Consider the following 21,534-nt stretch of genomic DNA (forward strand, 5'->3'; position numbering starts at 1 on the left):
ATTTTAAAAATGTCAATTAACACTGTTTTATTTTTGAGTACATATAATATGACATTTTAAATAAGACTAATATTTGAGTTATTAGTGACTTTTATAAAAGTATATCATTTATAATATTATAAAATTAAAAATAATTAATAAATAGTTAATTTACATTAAAATATAAAGTATTTATTCTGTACAATACATAATGGATTTATGTATAATAATAATAATATTCATAAACAACCATTAATTTAACATTAAATTATTTTTATCTGTTATATTCTGTCGTTTAATGTAATGTTTGTCAAAATAAAATTTATCATAATATTTATTGACGATAACTGAAATATATCATTAAAATTACATTTAAGCAATGATCTTGATTTTCATAGTGATTTCTAGAGTATATAAACACAATATCTTGTAGTTTTAATCAACTTATTATATTTATTTAAAAAATTAATATTATTTTGAACCAAAATTAATAATATTTTTATATATTTATATACTTTATATATATATATATATATATATATATATATATATATATTCAAAATAAACATTATATTCAATTTATTAACTTCTAAAACTAAAAATCTAAACCTTTACAAAAACTTAATTTGCATAAAATATTTGAAATTATTAAGTATTGAATTACCATTTTAATAATATTTCCAAATATTTCATGTCATTATACTGTATTCACATTAACATTATAAAGAAAAGCATTTACTCTTAAATTATTTGTCAAAAAATAAGTTAATAATAATGTCATATCATATTTGTTATGACATTGATCTCAAATTTTTAAATTAAATCACTCTTCTTTTATTCACTCACTCACTCATTCACTCACTCACTCACTCACTCATTCACTCACTCACTCACTCACTCACTCACTCACTCACTCACTCACTCACTCACTCACTCACTCACTCACTCACTCACTCACTCACTCACTCACTCACTCACTCACTCACTCACTCACTCACTCACTCACTCACTCACTCACTCACTCACTCACTCACTCACTCACTCACTCACTCACTCACTCACTCACTCACTCACTCACTCACTCACTCACTCACTCACTCACTCACTCACTCACTCACTCACTCACTCACTCACTCACTCACTCACTCACTCACTCACTCACTCTCTCTCTCTCTCTCTCTCTCTCTCACTCACTCACTCACTCACTCACTCACTCACTCACTCACTCACTCACTCACTCACTCACTCACTCACTCACTCACTCACTCACTCACTCACTCACTCACTCACTCACTCACTCACTCACTCACTCACTCACTCACTCACTCACTCACTCACTCACTCACTCACTCACTCACTCACTCACTCACTCACTCACTCACTCACTCACTCACTCACTCACTCACTCACTCACTCACTCACTCACTCACTCACTCACTCACTCACTCACTCACTCACTCACTCACTCACTCACTCACTCACTCACTCACTCACTCACTCACTCACTCACTCACTCACTCACTCACTCACTCACTCACACATTTGTGTGTTTAAAACACATTATTTTGTATTTAAAACTAATTACTTTTTCATAATAATTATAATTGTTTGACAATATATTATATTAAAAGATAATTAGTTTAAATAATAAATATTAAATGTATGACATTTAATAAAATTACAATACAGTCATTGACATAATATATAAATTTTTAATATAATAATAGATATGTTGACTACAAATATTTTTTCATTTATATTTTAATTTAAAATACATTTGTTGTATAAGAAATGCAATAGTCTGTGTTAAATGCAGTCTTTATAAACAATAAACAATATATAATATATGCTAAATAATTATTTTAAAATTTAAACCTTCTTTAAGATCAAATTTATAACTTAATTAATTCAGATAATTATAAAATATTTTATTTTTTATTATATAATATATATTTTTGTTTTTTTTTTAATTTTCTATTTAATGTAATTTATAAAAAATTATTCAAACATTAAACTGTTTTATTTAGTAATGCATTTATTAAACTTAGAATATGAATTAGAGTTTTTAATTTTACGATTGTTTACAATAAATAGCAAAATATTTGATGAAATTTGTTTGTTATTAAATTAGATTAAACATACATATTATGGTTTTAATTCAGTTAATATTTTTAGTTTTAATTTTTGGTATATAATTCATTGAAATAATATTTTATTACAATAATTGTAATTTGTTGACAAATGTTTATTGTATATATTAGTGTAAATTATAAAATCATTACTTTTGAATTAACTAAGCAATAATTTTATTAACAAATAATTATAAAAATTCATAAATACAATACTTTAACAAATATTGCACTTTTTCTATACTTATTTATTTTCAAATACTAATCGACTTATTTATGATCAACCGTTTGACTTATTCCTATAAAAATGATCATAAATTTTATTCAATTGCTATTATACTAAATTGTTTAAAAAATCCTAATTATTAATAAATACCAAGACTTTAAAAAGTAAACTTTTTATGTGTTTTTGCGCCAAAAATAAAGTATTTGCTGTAAAATTTAAATTTATTTTAATAAAGTTTAACTTAAATCAGTAGTAACTTTAATAGTAAACATTAATCAAGTTTTATAGATTATATTACTTTTATTAATAGTATTATATAATAATTATTAAAAATATTTTTTAATTTATTAATTATTTCAAATAATATGTAATAATCACTGAAAGAGCGTTTGACTGCAATGTTTGTAAGTATTGTTAAAACATTAGTACAAAACATGAATACAATTGAAGTGTTAGTCGCCATCTGTTTGGACACAATGTCAACAAAAATACAAACAAATTCAATGAATGTTTGGTTCAATTGTTTTCTATTTAGTGACAAATCGTGTGCTTTTAGGTCACAATTGGCGCCACAATTGACACCAAATCTATACAAACGTTGGCCACTATTGCGACCGTAAAGACAATACGCGAAGACATTACACGACACGTGCGACCATTCGGTGATTATCGAGACTCGCAATCAAACACTTGACTCAATATATTATCGACAAAACATTGTTGTTGTCATCAATTTCAGTGACCAATTCGGGTGAAATTTTTTTAAAAAGAAGGACACAAACCCGTCAGCGATGGCCAGAAAAGACCGCAAAAAAAAGAAAGAAGAAGAGGAGTACGATGTGGAGGACATTGTGGCCAAACGTATCAACGGAGGTGTCATCGAGTATTTGGTCAAATGGTATAACTATCCGTCCGAACAAAACACTTGGGAACCGATCGACAATCTCGAAGGCAGTCAAGAGATAATCAATGAATATGAAGTCAAACATAGTGGAGAATCAGTGCCCGAAGTGGACGCCATTGAACCGGGAAACGGCTTTAACCAGAAATGGGTGCCAATTAAAGTGTTTGGCGCTACTAAAAGGCCAGTCGATGGCCGACTAATGGTTATGATTAGGTGGAAGGGAAACAAGTCGTCCTTCGAGTTCGCAGAAGAGGCCAACACACGAATCCCACAACTCGTGATCGCATATTATGAGCAACGGATCCGATGGAAGACTGGCAACAGAAAACTCGAGCGCAACATCTGCTACACTAATACTGATGAAGACATCCATCAGTTAGTGACCAACGGAGACGTCATCTAATTGTTAGACAATATTACCGCTCCGTTTGTTTGTGTGATTTTGACTATATTTTTAGTATTTTTTGCATTTATTTTTTTTAAAACAGTCATTCATTACGTTATTAATCTTATTTTTGTAACAATTTTTTGTCAAATTTATAAAAATCAATTTCCAATACATTTGTTGTAAATTAAACTAAATTATATAATAATCAAATTATTAATATCAATGTATTAAATATTTAAATACAGCCACACTTTCAAAGTGGTCTCAAAATCATAACAACAGTTGATAGCATAAAAAATAAATGTTTAAAATTAGTATCATTTTGATGTCTAAATCAAAGTGATTAAAAAATGTTAATTAATGTTAATTTTGTTTATTCATAAAAATGTGTAAAACATTATTTGTTATTTTTTATAATTATTTATTGTATATTTATAATTTACAGTACGTGTATTATTACAAAAACATTTCATTAATTATAAAGAAAACATTATAATAAATAAATTGTTATCATTTAATTTTAGAAATCAATTATTAAAATATGACTATTAGTATATTTTTAATAAATAAATAATATATATTCAATTATATTATTTTTTGAATATTTATTTAATATATAAAATAACTTATGAAAAGTCAGTTTAATTTAAATTTTCATTTTATATAAGAAAAGAATTTGGTATTTATTATTGATTTAATAAAGAATTTGAAGTAATGTATAAAAATTTAATGAATATTCTTGTATTCAAATCATAAAATACTAGTGAAAAGTGAATCAATTGGTGGCAAAAATATTTTGTTTATATATCACTTGATTGTCATATTCTGTACTTTTTCTTTATACAGTATATATCAAACTCACACAAAACCAGTTGAAGTACTGGTGTTTATTCAGAATTCAATACCACATACTGAGAGAATGTATGTTTGAGTATATGGATGAGCCTAAAGAAACAAATATAGCTTAACATACCATAACATACCAGTGCTTAGCTTTACAACAGTATATTCAATGCTTATTCATGATATAATCTACATTTAACTTTTAGTGAAAATATTTTATTTTTATTTAATTATATAATACAATTCAAAGATAGCATAGTTTTATATGACTTATTTTATTTGAATACAATATATTTACATTTATGCATTCAACACATTAAGATTTAAAAATGATAATTATACTAATAATATTATAAATGACTTGATCACATATTAACATTAAAGTTATATATATAATTAAGATTATATTTATAAAATTATAAATACAAATGTATTTAATATACTATAAAAAATAATTTTAAAGTTATTTTGGCACAAAATAATATTTTATATATTAATATTTTAAGTTAAAATATTATTAGTTGTATAAGACTAGTATAAGATTATTAAATAATGTAAAACACATTTAAAATAAAAGAAAAATAAAACATTCATAAATAAAGTTATAAATCAAAATACAGTATAAATATATTTATTATTATATTAATATTTGTGAAACATTTTACCAAAAAATATTTTTTATCATTGAAGTTATTTACACAATATAATATGATTAGATGATATTAGATAAAAACAAATAATTTTTATAATGTTTAAATAAAATTAGATTTTAGATTTTTAAAGTTTTTGTTTACTATATATCTTTTGAAAATAAATTGATAGACAGTATATTTATTACATTATATACTATACTAAGAAAAATCTATGTAAAGTGAAAACGACTTTGTTTTTGATTACAAATATCTGGTAAATTGTGTATATAATTAAAATATGACAATTGATAAAGTTATAATTTTACAATAGATTAAACTAAATAACATTTTTATATTACATTTTTAATATTATTCTATAGATATCATACTATAATTGTCGTCGGATTACATATATTTAAATATTATATACTGTCGATCCCATTAAATCGTTTTAAATTTTAAAAAGTAATCAATTATTTTTTATTATGCTTCATATTATCAATAACATGTAATATTTGGTCATTTATAAATTCAATGTATTGTTGACCAGATAAGAGCAATAAAAGCAGAACCACTATAATAGACATACAATATACAACTGTATTATACATTATAATGTAATCTATTTAATTGATATTTATGATTAATATTTATAGTATGAAATCTTATAAATTATATGCATTTCTATATATACAGCTAAATTATTAATTTTCATCATCTATTAGTCTGGAATATAGTTGTTTAATTAATATTTCTTTTTTTTGTATAAAAATATTCAATCAAAATTTTAATCCAATGTATTCAACGATAGCTTAAATATAATATCCTATTTCAAACTAATAACTATACAGAATATTTTGAGTTTTAAAAATTTTAGGAATTTTTATATTGTTTTCGAACTAATATATATATATATACAGTATAAATAAAGCATTAGATATACAATTACTTAGGAAGTCTAATAATCAATAATATCGACAATAAAAATAATAGCTAACTGGGTTTAAATTTAAAAAAAACTATATCCTTAAATCTTAACAATAAAATAAAGATATTCAATAAATTTCATTAAAATAATGGAAAAATTGTGTACAAAAATAAAAGTTAAGTAAAGAATAGTCCATTTGTTTGACAATCGTGTCTATCCTAAGACTATCATCAATCCTATGCCTCAAACAGACAAATCATTAAAATTTAAAATTTTTATATTCCTATAACTTTCCACAATTTAAATCTTTCAAATCATTCACAGAGTTGTCAACTCTAACCCATTGTTATACAACAATAATACTGTATATAAATCTTCAAATAAAACTCATTTAACATAAAAGTTGTATCAATTGTCGGTCTTTTTTTAGTTATTTTGTAATGCAAATGGTCTGCATTTCAATGATTGCCGACGAGACGGGTGTGTTATGAAAAGTCATATTATTATTATTATTATTTCTGTGAATGCCATTAATTTGAGCAACAGTAGGTGATCCCAATTGATGTCGGGACACTCTTTTTGTAGGACTATCAACTAAAGACTGGCAATTGTTTTTATTAATTTTAGGGCTACCCTTACGTCCATTACATGGGGTCATCATATTTGTGGGAACAATCAAACTATTGCTATTTGATGGCTGTCTCTGATAATACGTCAAATCATTGCTCTTTCTTTTGTTGGCCGAAATGTTTGAATTATTAATGAAATCGATGTCTGTCTGTGAACTACATCGCGTGTCCTCTATATTACTCAAGTAGTCATCGATTCTGTCAACATATTTGCTTTTATGACACCTTATGGCGCACAGACAGGTACGGCACGACTCCTTTAATGTTTTCACTAAATTTTTGTTAAAAAATAACACAATCCATGGATTAACACCTATGAAAAATAAGTAAATAATAGGATAAAAAATATTTATTTTTTTATTATTGATTATTCTTTATTTAAATTATTAAAAAAATGTATAAATATTTTATTGATAATATTTTAAAGGCTTTATATATAATGTTAAAAACTTACAACTATTAAGACTAGGCATCAACATAAAAATGGTTATGAGTGGACCTAAAAATTGATAAATAATCGATTATTTTTTAAATATAGTTTAATATTTCATTAAATTGAGATTTAAAATGAAAATATTCAGGAAATAAATATAAAAGGAAAAACAGAATATAATAGTTAAAAAATAGTCAATTCTTTCCATATATTAATAGAAGATCAACTCAACGATCAATAATTGTATAAATATTAATGTATTGCATTCCTATCAATATTTCAATTCAGGTTTTACTTCTATTTAATAGTATAGACAACACACACACACATATATATATATATATATATATATATATATATATATATATATATATATATATATATATAGAGAGAGAGAGAGAGAGAGAGAGAGACTTATGATTGGCTATTATATGATAAAAATAACAAAACTAATAATAAGTAATAACAATAATAAACAAAACACTTATAAAACATGATTTTAATATAAAGCTTAAATAGATTACCAAAAAATGTATACAGGTAGTAATGTATAATATATGTATAACAATCTATAGACTTAATAATTGTTTATTAATTAGAGAATATAAATATATTATTATTGCAATGATCAGTAATTAGTAGTTTTTAGTTAAATGATATCATATTTTTAAAAATTCTAAATTTAATACATATAGTGTAACAGTTAAAGTTTAAAGTCGTACAATAAAGCAATGTTATCCAAACCTAGAATCGAAATCACAATTTTATATTTGAGAGAACGACTTTTTAATTGACTCAATTAATGCCATATATCCACTAATATAACTAAAAATATTATAAATTTAAAGAATAACAAATTAAATTACTGTAAAATAAAATATTCATTACATTAACTAAATAGTTAATTTTGTTTTAGTTTCACAAAAAAATACATTTATTTTAAGATTAACAAACAAATATTGATTGTTTACATAACACATTAAATTAGAAATTATATAAAATAGGTAATTTTTATGTTTAATTTGTTATAAATCAATGGTAAAGCAAGGTTTTTTGGATCTTATGGGGAGTCTAGGGGGGAGTAAACTTACAAAAATCTTGGATGTATATGGTGGGATGTATACTTTTATTTCAATGTTATATTTAGATTAATTTTAACGTGATTTTAACTATTTTACTTATTTTTAATCAATAATTATATTCATATAAGTTATAAAAACATAACATTTAATAAAATATTAAAATTAAAACCGAATGCGCCGAAATTTTAGGGGATGGGATGGAGTCATTTAATTTCATTATTAAGCCATAATTTTTATCTATTCGGTCAAAAAAAGTTTGGATTAAATCCAAAAATCACGATCTTAGGGGTCATTTGGCTTGACTCTCTACCCCTTACTTAACCCTGATATATATATATATATATATATATATATATATATATATATATATATATATATATATATATATATATATATATATATATATATACCGTATAATGACATAATTTATATTGTGATTTATTTAATTAAATTGATGTTTACAAAAATTGAGTCAAACTTTGTATATAAATAAAAATTCTTTATTTTAATTTAATAAATATTAAAATATATATATAAATATATATATGTCTCTATTAACGTTTGCCTGAGGGACACATTTATTATATTTTGCTTCATCAGATAAAATCGAAATATTCTAATTATATGAACCAATTAACAAGGTAAAAACAAGAAAAAAAATTATAATTAATTAACTATAAATAAAATAAATTTATTTATTTAAATTAAAACGATTTATATGTGTGTAGTCAAACATTATGTTACATTTATTATTTTTTGTTAATGCAATAATATTAATGCAGAAATTATTAATAATACAATATATGGATTATATATAATTCGTGTTTCAAATAAATAAATATTATATATTATTGTCAGAATAAAATTACTTATTTTTAACATAAAATATTTTGCAAATAAAAATTTATTTTTAACACTATATACTAAACAAATAAATTGTTTTGATATTTTATGTATCACACGATGTAGTTATTTGTTGATTATATACAAAATAATTGTATTTTGTTTTATAGAGTTTTATGATTCTTATGAAACTAACAGTTAAAAAGTTTAAAACTATTGTATATACGGTATATAATATATATACAGTATATATATACTAAAGAAACATTAGTTTTATATAAATTAATTCCTCATAAATAACATTTTTAACACTATTTTGTTAACAAGAAATCCATTAAAACAACAGTCAAGTAACTGATGAGTGAATAAACTTAACTCAAATGGTTTTGATAATAAGTATACTTTATTTTTTATATTGTATTATTATATCTATTACTATACTTAAATTACATTTAGCAAACTAAATGTTTATCATTAATCATTTACACGATTATTATATGGCTTCAAAATTTACGTCAAATGTTTCATAATATTATCAAAAAAATTTTTTTATAAACTAGTATTTATTTTTAATTAAAAAAATTGATTTTTTATAGAATACTATTTACCAATTAATCAATATTGTATTACTATTCAGACAAACAAATATAAATTGATTAATATTTTAAACGCCATGTTTAATCATGTGAAATAAAAGAAATGTATGTTTATTGATTAAAATGTCTTGAATCATATACCAGTTTTTTTTTTGAAAAATTATTTATATAAGATTGGCAATGAAAAATTGATATTATATATAATATGGTAATATTATATAGAAATATTATAGTATTTCTAGCAATAATCCAATTGTCATTGAGATTTAGGAGCAATTCAAATGTTATCAAATTGATTATTCACTCAAATAATGCGATATTAAACAAATCGTATCATTGCTTTTGGCATAACTATTCAGTTGTCAACTATATATGACAATTGAGTGGACAAACAACAAGAGAGTCGATCGAAAATATCAAACATTATATATATATATATATAAAGAATAGATTAAATTAAATCATTAGATTTATTAAAAAAAATATTTGACTTATAAAGATTATAGTGAGAAATTATGGGAAATTTAATATAAAAGTAATAAAAACTAAAACAATTTTACTGCTCTATAAAAATTTAGTTTTAAACTTTGATAATCTATCTATTAGTCGCATTTAAAAACTAAACAATTTATAATTTTACTGTTTATATAAATAATAATATTATTTGAATAATGATTGTTTATTTTGATAATGAATTTATTTGCTAAATTGTATTAAAATAATTATTTTATTATATAAATTATGTTGAATTATTTATAAATATAATAGAATATTGATGTTTATATTTTCATTCTTAATAATTTAAAAAAATAAATTATATTAATATTAACATTTTTTATATTGTCAATTGTGAAGTACTTTATTATATTCTGTACTTACTTTAATATTAATAATATTTTATGTAAAGAAAGATGTTATTGCTTTTAAATTTTGTAAAATACATGTATATTTATGATAAAAACAAAATAAAATTTAATATGCATAGAAAATATGTGGGTTTTATATTTGATTCAAAATTTTTAATGATATTTTATTTAAATAAATGTAAAATCTTATGTTATAAAACTGATGATCTCAAAAATGAGTTTAATAACTTAATTTTTTAAAAATAGGCTACGTATTTGAAAAATTAAATATTCAGTATTTTTATATGTTATAAAATTTATATTTATTTTGGAAATAAACTACATATCCCATTTTAAAAATATTAACCAATATATAATATATTGTCATTAATTTTACTATAATTTTTGTTTTAGTAAGTTTATGATTACTCTTACGTTTTAAGTATATACTAATTACCGGTAATTTATATATTAATCAACATTAAATTGATATTAAACATACAATTACATTAAATTTTCATATCATATAATAATTTTAAAAAGTATTTTTTATGAATTTGTTTACATTTGGTTTTGTGACAAATTATTATTATAATTAAAATGTTATGTACATTGTTTATATCAGATATAATTATCACTTATTTTATATTATCATTATAACGGAAAAGGGTTATTACAATATTCAGTAATCGGATGCATCTAATACTCAAATTTAGTCAAATTACCGGTTCTATAGCTACGGAATTTGTAAATAATATTAAAACAATCATATAATTTATGATTAAGTTATACAAACATTTTGATACAACGGTATTATAAAAGTTATTCAATTAAAAACATATTTCTTTATATTAAAATAGAAATTCATTCATTAAAAACTGCAAAACTTAATATTATTTATTCAATCTTATTATTTTAAAAACATATCAATTTTAATTGTTGTTAAAATAGATTTAAACTAAATTTTAAAAATTAGCAAACTTTAAATAAAGTTAAGAATAATATCACATACATGTATATTGATTATTTTTAAGATATAAAATGTAAAAATAATATTTTTTATAAACATATTAATAATAATACTGTAAATATGTACTGACTGTTAATAAATAAAAAAAAAATGATAAAATTTTATCAAATTTTATGCTACATTTACATAAATATTACTCAAGAGACAGTTGGCGTCAATTAATTAAGTCGATGTGTGTGTGTGTGTGTGTGTGTAATCAAATAACACACTTTATATACCAAATGTTTATTTATCTTTGAATTTTACTTAAAATATGTTATTGACTTCAATAATAATATGATATATTATGTTTATACTGTATTTCGATTATAATGTTAACAGTAATGCAATATAGAGTACACATTCATACAGTATTAGACATTTATTTTTGTATTCCTGTTTAACAGAGATCTCTGTGTTCAACAGGAATCTAACAAAAATCGGGATTTTTAGTTCATTTATTAATAATACCATTTAATTGTTATTAATTAGTGATATTTTACACACAAAAAATAAAAACAATTAATTTTGTATCATTAAAAAACAGAAATATGACAACAATTTATAGTAATTGTACCGGAATTGGATTACAGTAGACGTAATATTATAAAAATATTATTATTATTATTATTATTACTGTATCTTAAATATATTATCGATTTTTATGTGGCATTTTAATGCAATCTACTCATAACAAATCTTTACCAAACAAACTTAGTCTAAATAATAATTTATATTAAAACAAAATCAATCTTAAATAACTATAGAGAAAAAATATTTCCTAAACACATATTATTAATTTAGTTACTTTGAAATGTTGAAACAGAAAATTTCAAACATAAACATTATATATAAATTAGGTAAAAAGTTAACATAATATAAATAGTGTTGATTTAAATATAATAAATATGTTATTTATGGTATAGTCTATGTAATGATTGATGATTATATTTTCTCAATAGAATATTTATAAATGGGATAAACAACACAAATATTAAAAGAATATTTAAACTTAATTAAGTGAAAATAATAGGATAAACAAAAAATAAACTTTTTTAATAATTAATTAATCAGATTATTTACCCATAAAATAATGATTTAAAACTAATAATATGTGATACTATTATAATATAACAATTACTATTAAATCGATGAAATTCTAGAAAATCTATAGTATTATAAATAAATAAATAAAGTTATATTCTGTAGAAAATAAAGTATAAATGAATAATTAATTTAAATTAAGCTCAACTAAGAGCACATGTTATTAAAAATCAATGAGTACTGTATAATACAAATGAAATAAAGTGTTTATCTTTAAATCTAATTTAATTAAATTTATAGATAAATAAATATAAAATGTAAATTTTCCAGAAATTTTCTATAAACAAAAAATACTGTCAAATAAATATTTATTATTTTTCAGTTGTTTTCAAACATTTTTCAGTAATAAAAATCTTTTATTCTTTAAAAAAGTTGTTGAATTCAATTAGTGCTTTCAATGAGATAAAGTAATTGTCGTAACTTAAGGCTATTCATTATATTTTCGAACAAACTTTAAAAAGTTTGTTTTCTATAATGTATGTGTCTGTCTGTCTGTCTGTCTGTCTGTCTGTCTGTCTGTCTGTCTGTCTGTCTGTCTGTCTGTCTGTCTGTCTGTCTGTCTGTCTGTCTGTCTGTCTGTCTGTCTGTCTGTCTGTCTGTCTGTCTGTCTGTCTGTCTGTCTGTCTGTCTGTCTGTCTGTCTGTCTGTCTGTCTGTCTGTCTGTCTGTCTGTCTGTCTGTCTGTCTGTCTGTCTGTCTGTCTGTCTGTCTGTCTGTCTGTCTGTCTGTCTGTCTGTCTGTCTGTCTGTCTGTCTGTCTGTCTGTCTGTCTGTCTGTCTTTATATATGTGTATGTGTTTGTATGTGTGTGAGAGCAGACTTTTGTGAATTTTAAAATAATGACTTTAGATTCGGTTAGCATAAGAAAAATATGGTAAAAATAAGGCGATCGATATCAAAAATGACCTATTAATGAATATGGACAAAATGGCGGCTAAAATATAAAGGAATACAATTTTGAAATAACTTTAGATTCACTAAAAATATAGAATAAGATTGTCTGTAGTTATATATGTAAAGGATTTTTCATTTATTCAATATAATTATTATTACAAACAATTGCAGAAAGATATTACAAACAATATGAGTATTATTCATACAATAGATATTTTTCATATTCATATATCAAACTTTGTTAATATTAGTATTTCATTAATTCTATGTCAAGCGATAGTCATATTGAGAAAGTATTTACATTTATGGGAAGTTTTAATATATTAATCGTTTTATTTGAAATGATGTCATTCCTGATTGAGAGCCGATAATGAAGACTCATAGAAGTGAGACCTGAAGTACGACTCAGAGAAGAGTCTTTTGCCAGCACTCGAGTTGTGCAGTCGTTTCATATTATCAGACATTTAAAAGGCAACCGAAATATTCAATTTATAATATAACTAATTATAAGTAACAATAAATATTTAATCATTAATTAATGGGTTAGGTTAACAAATTATTTTTAATAAAATGATTTATAAGAACTATTTAATTTTAGTTATGCATATATGATGTATTTAATTATTTATAATGAGTTATTTATGTAATTAAAGTTTGTTTTTGGCAATGCTTTATAGCATTCTCTATTGGTATTATTTGATTACAATAGTGTATTAATACTAAAATTTAATCTTAAAAAAATTATTAAATTTTAATAATAAATATATTATTATTTGAATTATGTGAACCAATCAATAATAAAGTTCAATGATATTATTGATGTCTTTAAGATTTAATTAGTTAAAACTGTAATTATTATTATAGAAATTTGCGGGAATTTACCAGAGATTACTAAATGTTAGTCTATTAAGAAATTTCTTTTTCTCATAAATTATTTAAAATATTTTTTTTTAATTAAAAGTATTAATTAGTATATTTATTAATTAACTAATTTGTTGTTTAATTACAAGTCATTTTATCAAAATTTTATAACAAACTTATATAGTATTCTACGATATGTGATAATATAACAAATTTGTTTATTTTTTTATTTCACTATTTCAATAATTAAGTTATATGTCAATTAAGCTTAAATTTTCTAAAGCGATAAAATTCAGTTATGAAAGGTCAACAATTAATTACATTTTTTTGTAAATCAATTACAAGCAAATAAAAATGAAAAATTATAATTTAGTAATTTTTAATATTTACAGTCTTATTAACAGAATAAAAATTAATATAATTAATTAGTTTGTTTATTTTAGTGATTAATATTAACATAACTAATATTAAGCATTAAGTTTTTTATTATTTAAATAAATTATCTAAATATAGTTTATGTAATTTATTATATCAATTATTATAAATAAGTTGCTGATATTTTTAATTTAAAGTAAAAGTTATTATAATTCATTAAAAACATTCAAATGATTTATTAAAAGTTATATTTATTATAGTTTTTATTAAAATATTTTTACAATAATATATTTTTCAACATTCTATAAATTAAAAAATATTTTATATTTATCTATTGAAAATATTGTCACTCAAAAATTGTAAAATCTTATAAACATTTTTAGTGTAAATTTTAATCTTTTAATCTTAATATCTTATACAGTATTGTGCCATTTCTAATAAATTTTTTGCAAAAATTCATTTATTAAGTTTGAAATATAAATTTTCTATAATAAGATACAGTCATTTTGTTTAAGTTAAAGTAATATTAATAAAATTAAACAATTTATAGTTTTAATTTCATATAATAATTAATGTTTGAATATAAAAATTTTTATAATTGCATTATAATTATCAAATTAAATTATATAACAGACAAACAAATCAGAAAAATATATTTTATATAAATTTTTAAACATCTATAAAAGCGTTTTATTAAATTTCTAAAAAATATCACTATGGAAATCTACCTAGGTGATTTTACGAAATTTACTTACTTAAAAATTGAGTAGTAAACAAAAAATATAAATTTATTTTTAAAAAATTGATTTTTTTTTTAAAAAGCATAATCTAAATAAATAAATGGTGACAAAAAATAATAAATAAAATATTTGATAGTATTAATAAAACAAGCTTATTCATATTCATATTAGTTTTTATTCACATTTTGTTTTTCAAATAGAATCAAATAAATAAAAATTATTTAATTTATATATTAAATATATTAATATATACATGTATTAATGTATATATATATATATTGATTTTTAGTATTTTAAAAACATTTGTTATTCATTTAAATTATCTTAATTATAAGTATTTAGTAAGTTTTAAAAAATACTTTAATAATTCAAATTATATATTAATATTTTAACTTCAATAATCAAATTATAAATATTATATTTTTTTCAATATATAGAATTTCAATATATTATACCAATTTGATAAAAACATTTTCATATGAGTAGTACTATTAATAAAGCTTAAATTGTGTTTATAAAACTAAAATAATAAATAGTACATAAAATTGCATATAAATAAAAACAGCATTATATACATAAAACCTAATGGCATTTTAATATTTAATAACTTAATTATTGTTGCATTTATTGAAGTGGAAGTAATATAAGTTGTTTTTGTTGTTTTATTTTTGTTATATTTTTGAATTATTTATAATTATTATTATAAAACATACATTTTCGTTCAATAAAAACAATAATAACTACTTATTTTATTTGTTCAATACATATGTATAAGCAATTATTAAAATTTGTAATGATAACTATTTTCAATTGCTTAAATTTTTAAAATTATATTAAATGATTTTATTTACTTTATTTACTGAATTTTTGTGATAAATCTTGTTATTTTTAGTTTAAATGTGTTGATAATTTATTTAGGGATATAATAGTTCAATCAAAATTGGATTGAAAAATAATTCAAAGCTTAATATATTTTTTTATATTGTATTAATATAAATATAAAAATATAATATAGTTTATTGCTTATTATATAACATTATTATATATTTAATGCAAAGTATAAATGTTTTTAAAAACCTATTGTATTTTTCTTATATATTTACAGTATTTTTCAATTATAAAAATTCATTATTGCATTAAATTTTAATTATTAATTTAAAGTTGTAATATTTTAATATGAAATAAGCAAAATAATTAATACTATATAAAGATATTAAATATAAATATTTTCAATTTAAAATACAAGTATTGTCTACAAAATAAATTATAAAAGTAAAAAATTAAACTTTTAATTTGTATAATTAACTTATTATTATCTATAACTTTGTTATCTTTAGTTAAATATTAATGTAATTCTAGTATTGAAAATCACATTATATAAATTGAACAAATAGTATACAAGATATTTATTTTATGATTAAATATTAATAACCAGATTTCATGCTTATATAAATCATTTATTTTATAGTACGATGTAATTTAAATAATGTAATAACACATTATATTATTTATAAACTAATTGTTTTTATATAAAAGACAGTACATATAATAATAAAATTTTATTATTATTTATGTTTATTTTACATAAAAAGAGAGCATTTACATATAAATCTTTAGTTAATTCATTCATAAAAATACTCTAACATTGTTATTGTATTTTAATAATAACCATTTAATTACAATTACTTATAATACTGATATAGATTTTTTTTATAAATTATCAATGAAATAAAATTAAATAGTAATAATTACTATTTTTTAATTAAATTTATATCAATTAAAATAACAATTTAATATCTATTATAATTTTCATAAAAATTAATATTATAAATAGTTATTTTATAATAAACATAATATAATAAGCTTTTAATAATCTTATACTAAACTACAATATAAATAAAAGATTTTTTTCAAACGAATTTTGAACTTATTTTTTATTCTATTTTATTATTTAAAAAATATAATGTATTTTAATTTTAATTAGAAATATAATAAAAACTTCATTTTTAGGTTTTTATGCAGATATTAAAATGATTTGATATAAAATATAAATTTAAACAAAATCTTTATTCCCTACAAAATGTTTTATTTTTTTATTAATATTCAGAGTATGAAACAAAAAACACAAATCAACAAAAAAAAGTGTTGAGAATTTCATTACATTATACAGATGTGTACTCATAGTTATAATGATATATAGCGTCAAAATCGCAGTCAAAATATATGGTAAATATATGAACAAAAAAACTAAAATAAAAATTATTATAAATAAAAGTAGAAGTAATGTAATCACTGAAATAAAAATTGTGTATTTGATGTGACAATAGTTTAATTACGATAAAACATATTGTAATAGTTTATAAGTAATGTTATGATTAATGATATCTGACATCAAATACTATTCATAACAATACTGAAAAGTATTAAGAATACATAAAAGAATAAATAGTAGACATTTGACAATCATTTTTTGAAAGAAAGAAAGAAAGAGAGAGAGAGAGAGAGAGAGAGAGAGAGAGAGAGAGAGAGAGAGAGAGAATTTGATTCATTTGGTAAATCAAAGTGAAAGTAACAAAACTATAGTCAATAATAGCTGGCAAAAGGGCTTCACGTGTTTATCAGTCGTTCATTAAACGATTCATTTATTTATTGGCAATCATTACTAAACACATTAATCAATCACTTGAATGGCGTAAACAAATGTTAGGTAAATGTATTACAATCTTACATAACACTGTCAGACATGTTATTACATATATAGTAATGAACAGTAAAAAGCAAAACTTTTACAAATATCTATACATTAATAAATTATATGTTGAACACATAATTCAAAAATAGTGTACATTAGTGTCATATTATATTAGTTCATTTATCTGCAAATTATTCCCACTAATTATTTTTCAATATTAAAAAAATCATTTGTTTTTATATAATTTATTGTGTTTTTTATATTAATTTTAATTATTTTAATTGAAGCATTAATATATTTTAGTAGAAATATGATAATTATTATTAAAACTAATATAAATTAAATGTTTATAAGTAATATATAAAGTTAATTATAGAGAACAGGCAGACATAGACATACCGCTCCAAAATGAAGATGTTTGTGCGTTTGGCACCCAATAAGCCCACAGTTGGACACAAATGAAAGGCGACGAACATATAATGTAACAGAGGATCACAACAATTGTGATTTTGACGGTTTTAATCTTAGCGCGGGTCAGACCTGTCAACGAATGACTCCTAGGATTATAACCGCCGCCAGATTTGGTTGACCTTTCAATCGAAACCTCTACTCTTCCGCGACCTTTAAAGCGATACGAACGGCCAACTGTTACTAACAAATTAGTTGATCTACCAATTGATTCATTAGTTGACGATCCAGAGGACAGATGGTCTGAATCATCGTTTTGATGGTATATCTTGTTTTGTTCTCTTTTAAAACTTTTGCTCTTTTGGTGAACATTGCGCCAAATTTCACGACAAATGCATACATGGGTTGTCGTTAAAATAATAAATGGTATGAAGAAGAAGCTGATAGCATACCAGCTCACATACAGTCGTTCCCCATAGGGTTGTAACGGAAATGTTCCCCAACAGTCCCATACTTGTGTGCCCGGGATTTGTTGATAACTAAAGATAAATGCTTGAGGTGTGCAACAGATCAATGCTATAAGCCATGCAAATGATATCATAAGTTGACTTCGAGTGGGTGTCCACTGACAGTTGGACAGTGGGTAACAAATTGCTTGGTATCTATCGATTGATGTCATCACCAGTACATATGAAGACAGATAGGGTCCCAAAATTTGTAGATATTTGACTATTTTGCATAATATGTTACCACCATTGAACCTATAGGTTATGTCCCAAATTAGTTGTGGCATTACATTGAAAAATGCTACCAAATAGTCGGCAATTATGAGATGCAACAGAAAGTAATACATTCGGTTAATCTTAAGTCGTCTCATAATTAACGCAATCAATACACAAGAGTTGCCAAACACTATGAGTACAAACAAAAGACCTAACGTTCCGATCTCGAAGACAGCCAAGTGTTCATCCCTGGAGTCGTCAATTGTTTTGGAGGAACTGCTGTTTGTGGATATCATATTTGTCGTGTTGTCGTAGTCTTCACTATCTATTTGGTCGTCACTCGAGACCATTGATTGGAAATATGAATCCATAGTTTGTTTATTATAAATGAATTGAGAGTCACAGTAGTGTTGAGAGTGAAGATAAAAGTACTTTTTTTCTTCACTTTAAGTGGTCATCAAAATTCTGAATAATTTTATTTTTTTCTGTTGAATACATTATATTTATACTTATATTACAAAATATTATATTGCTTTTATCATTTGATTTGATAAAATTGATTTTCAAACTTGTATTTTCTCAAAGTTAACTTACCGTAAAAAAGTATTGCTTTTTAAGTTTTTTTGTGCTTAGAATAATAATAATTATTATTAATAGATTAATATTTGTAAAATTATTATATAATAAACTTTTTATAAAATTAATTTTAATAATAAAAATTAAGTTTATTTTATTTGACACAAAATATTTTTTAAAAAGTTGAATATTAAATAAGATAAAAATATATACAAATATAAATTGTAAATGATAACACTAGTATTTAATTTAATTAAAAATATTCGAAAATATTACTATTGATTTTCAATTGTTAAAAGAAAAATACAGTTTACAGTATATAGAATTATAATGTAGTTTTATATGTTGATAATAATTTGATGGATAATAAATATTTATAATGAAAATTAAAATAACATTTATTTTTTTGAACAGTTTTGAAATCAAATTTTATATAATACTGTTTGTTATATTCTATTAATATTAAATATTATGCGAAACAGACATAAAAGTTGTGTCACATTTGGCACTAAAAGCTCGACTAATCTTATGAATGGATGCAATAGTGATTGAATAGTGAAGCGACTCTTTAGAGATTGAGAGAGAGTATGTCTATAATACATAAACCATAATATACAGGAGCCATGCGTCCATATATTCACAGTTAATAATACTATTATACCGTAAAGATGCGGGCAATACATAAGATATATCATATATACTGTATATTTATTATATATATAGACAATACTAAAGACACTCCAACGCCATTAAGATAATCATCCAATGAAGTGATGAAGTGATTCAGTTAAGGAAGCTCTTGGATAAGTACTTGTAATCATTATCACTGTATATATAGTATTATACAATGTTTTTCTTTATCAAACAATGTATTTGTTTTAGAATTAATTTATACAAATATCACATCTATAATAATATTTGTTATTATTATTATTATATATTTTATATTATTATTATTCTTATAGAACTTTTATCTAATTATAATATTTATGCAAATTTTTAAAAGATTTATTAATATTAATATTTTCTGATAATACTGTATATACTATATAGTAGTAGTAGTGTATATTTTATATAATATAGTATAAAATAGAGTTGATTTATTTAACGTTAAAAATAAGTCACATATTTTAATGAAAAGTTATTATTAATACAAATTATACACATCACTAACAAATGACACTAAATTTTATACTTTTTAAAATGTAAATAATAAAATATTAGAGTTACTATCAATATAAATGATTATTAACTTTTCAAATATTGTAAATTATATTTATAGTTAAATAATAAATATGCTAATTTTTAAGAAAATATGATAATTAGCTAATATAAACACTAAGCTAATAAATTTTTATAAAGAATTTGAATTTTATGAATGTAAATGAAAATCATGTTTTTTATGTATAATTGAAAAGTAATAGATAAATAATTTTATTATCAAATGTTACTGTACTTTGAATTTAACTTTGAATTATTTATTGATTTTACAAAAGTATATAAAATTTTATTTTATAAAAATAACAAATAAATCTAATTTAAGTAAACTAGAAATAAAAAATATATAAGTATGATAAAATTTTATATACTAATTGTTTTTAATTCTTATCAATAAATTATTAAGACTTAATATACATTATATAAAATATTTTAAACTCAAATACAAAGTTTATATTATAATATATACCAAAGAAATCA

At 21.5% G+C, this 21,534-nt stretch overlaps 2 protein-coding genes across 2 annotated transcripts; one reads left to right on the forward strand and one right to left on the reverse strand.

Annotated features, from left to right (window-relative positions):
- The first annotated feature begins 2,783 nt into the window (after positions 1–2,783).
- On the forward strand, positions 2,784–3,733 carry LOC128957343 (chromobox protein homolog 1-like). Its single transcript, XM_054303085.1, has 2 exons — positions 2,784–2,996; positions 3,074–3,733. Exon 2 carries the CDS (start codon positions 3,126–3,128, stop codon positions 3,639–3,641), a length of 516 nt encoding a protein of 171 aa, XP_054159060.1. The 5' UTR covers positions 2,784–2,996; positions 3,074–3,125; the 3' UTR covers positions 3,642–3,733.
- A 2,726-nt stretch (positions 3,734–6,459) lies between these two features.
- Positions 6,460–19,669, reverse strand: LOC128958131 (vasopressin V1a receptor-like). The gene is made up of 3 exons (XM_054303946.1): positions 18,530–19,669; positions 7,113–7,157; positions 6,460–6,971 (listed from the first exon to the last, which is right to left on the reverse strand). Exons 1-3 carry the CDS (start codon positions 19,629–19,631, stop codon positions 6,460–6,462), a joined length of 1,659 nt encoding a protein of 552 aa, XP_054159921.1. The 5' UTR covers positions 19,632–19,669.
- Between the last annotated feature and the right edge of the window lie 1,865 nt (positions 19,670–21,534).

Source organism: Oppia nitens, unplaced genomic scaffold (genome assembly GCF_028296485.1).
Source record: "Oppia nitens isolate AA-2021 unplaced genomic scaffold, nextdenovo-longstitch-racon4-pilon3 scaffold3_pilon_pilon_pilon, whole genome shotgun sequence".
Classification (NCBI taxonomy): Eukaryota; Metazoa; Arthropoda; class Arachnida; order Sarcoptiformes; family Oppiidae; genus Oppia; species Oppia nitens.

Coding starts and splice junctions, on each gene's coding strand:
- LOC128957343 (XM_054303085.1), top strand. CDS start 3,126: ATGGCCAGAAAAGACCGCAAAAAAAAGAAAGAAGAAGAGGAGTACGAT.
- LOC128958131 (XM_054303946.1), bottom strand. CDS start 19,631: ATGGATTCATATTTCCAATCAATGGTCTCGAGTGACGACCAAATAGAT. Junction 7,158..18,529: donor AACATCTTCATTTTGGAGCG/GTATGTCTATGT, acceptor ATCAATTTTTAG/GTCCACTCATAACCATTTTT. Junction 6,972..7,112: donor GATGCCTAGTCTTAATAGTT/GTAAGTTTTTAA, acceptor TATTTTTCATAG/GTGTTAATCCATGGATTGTG.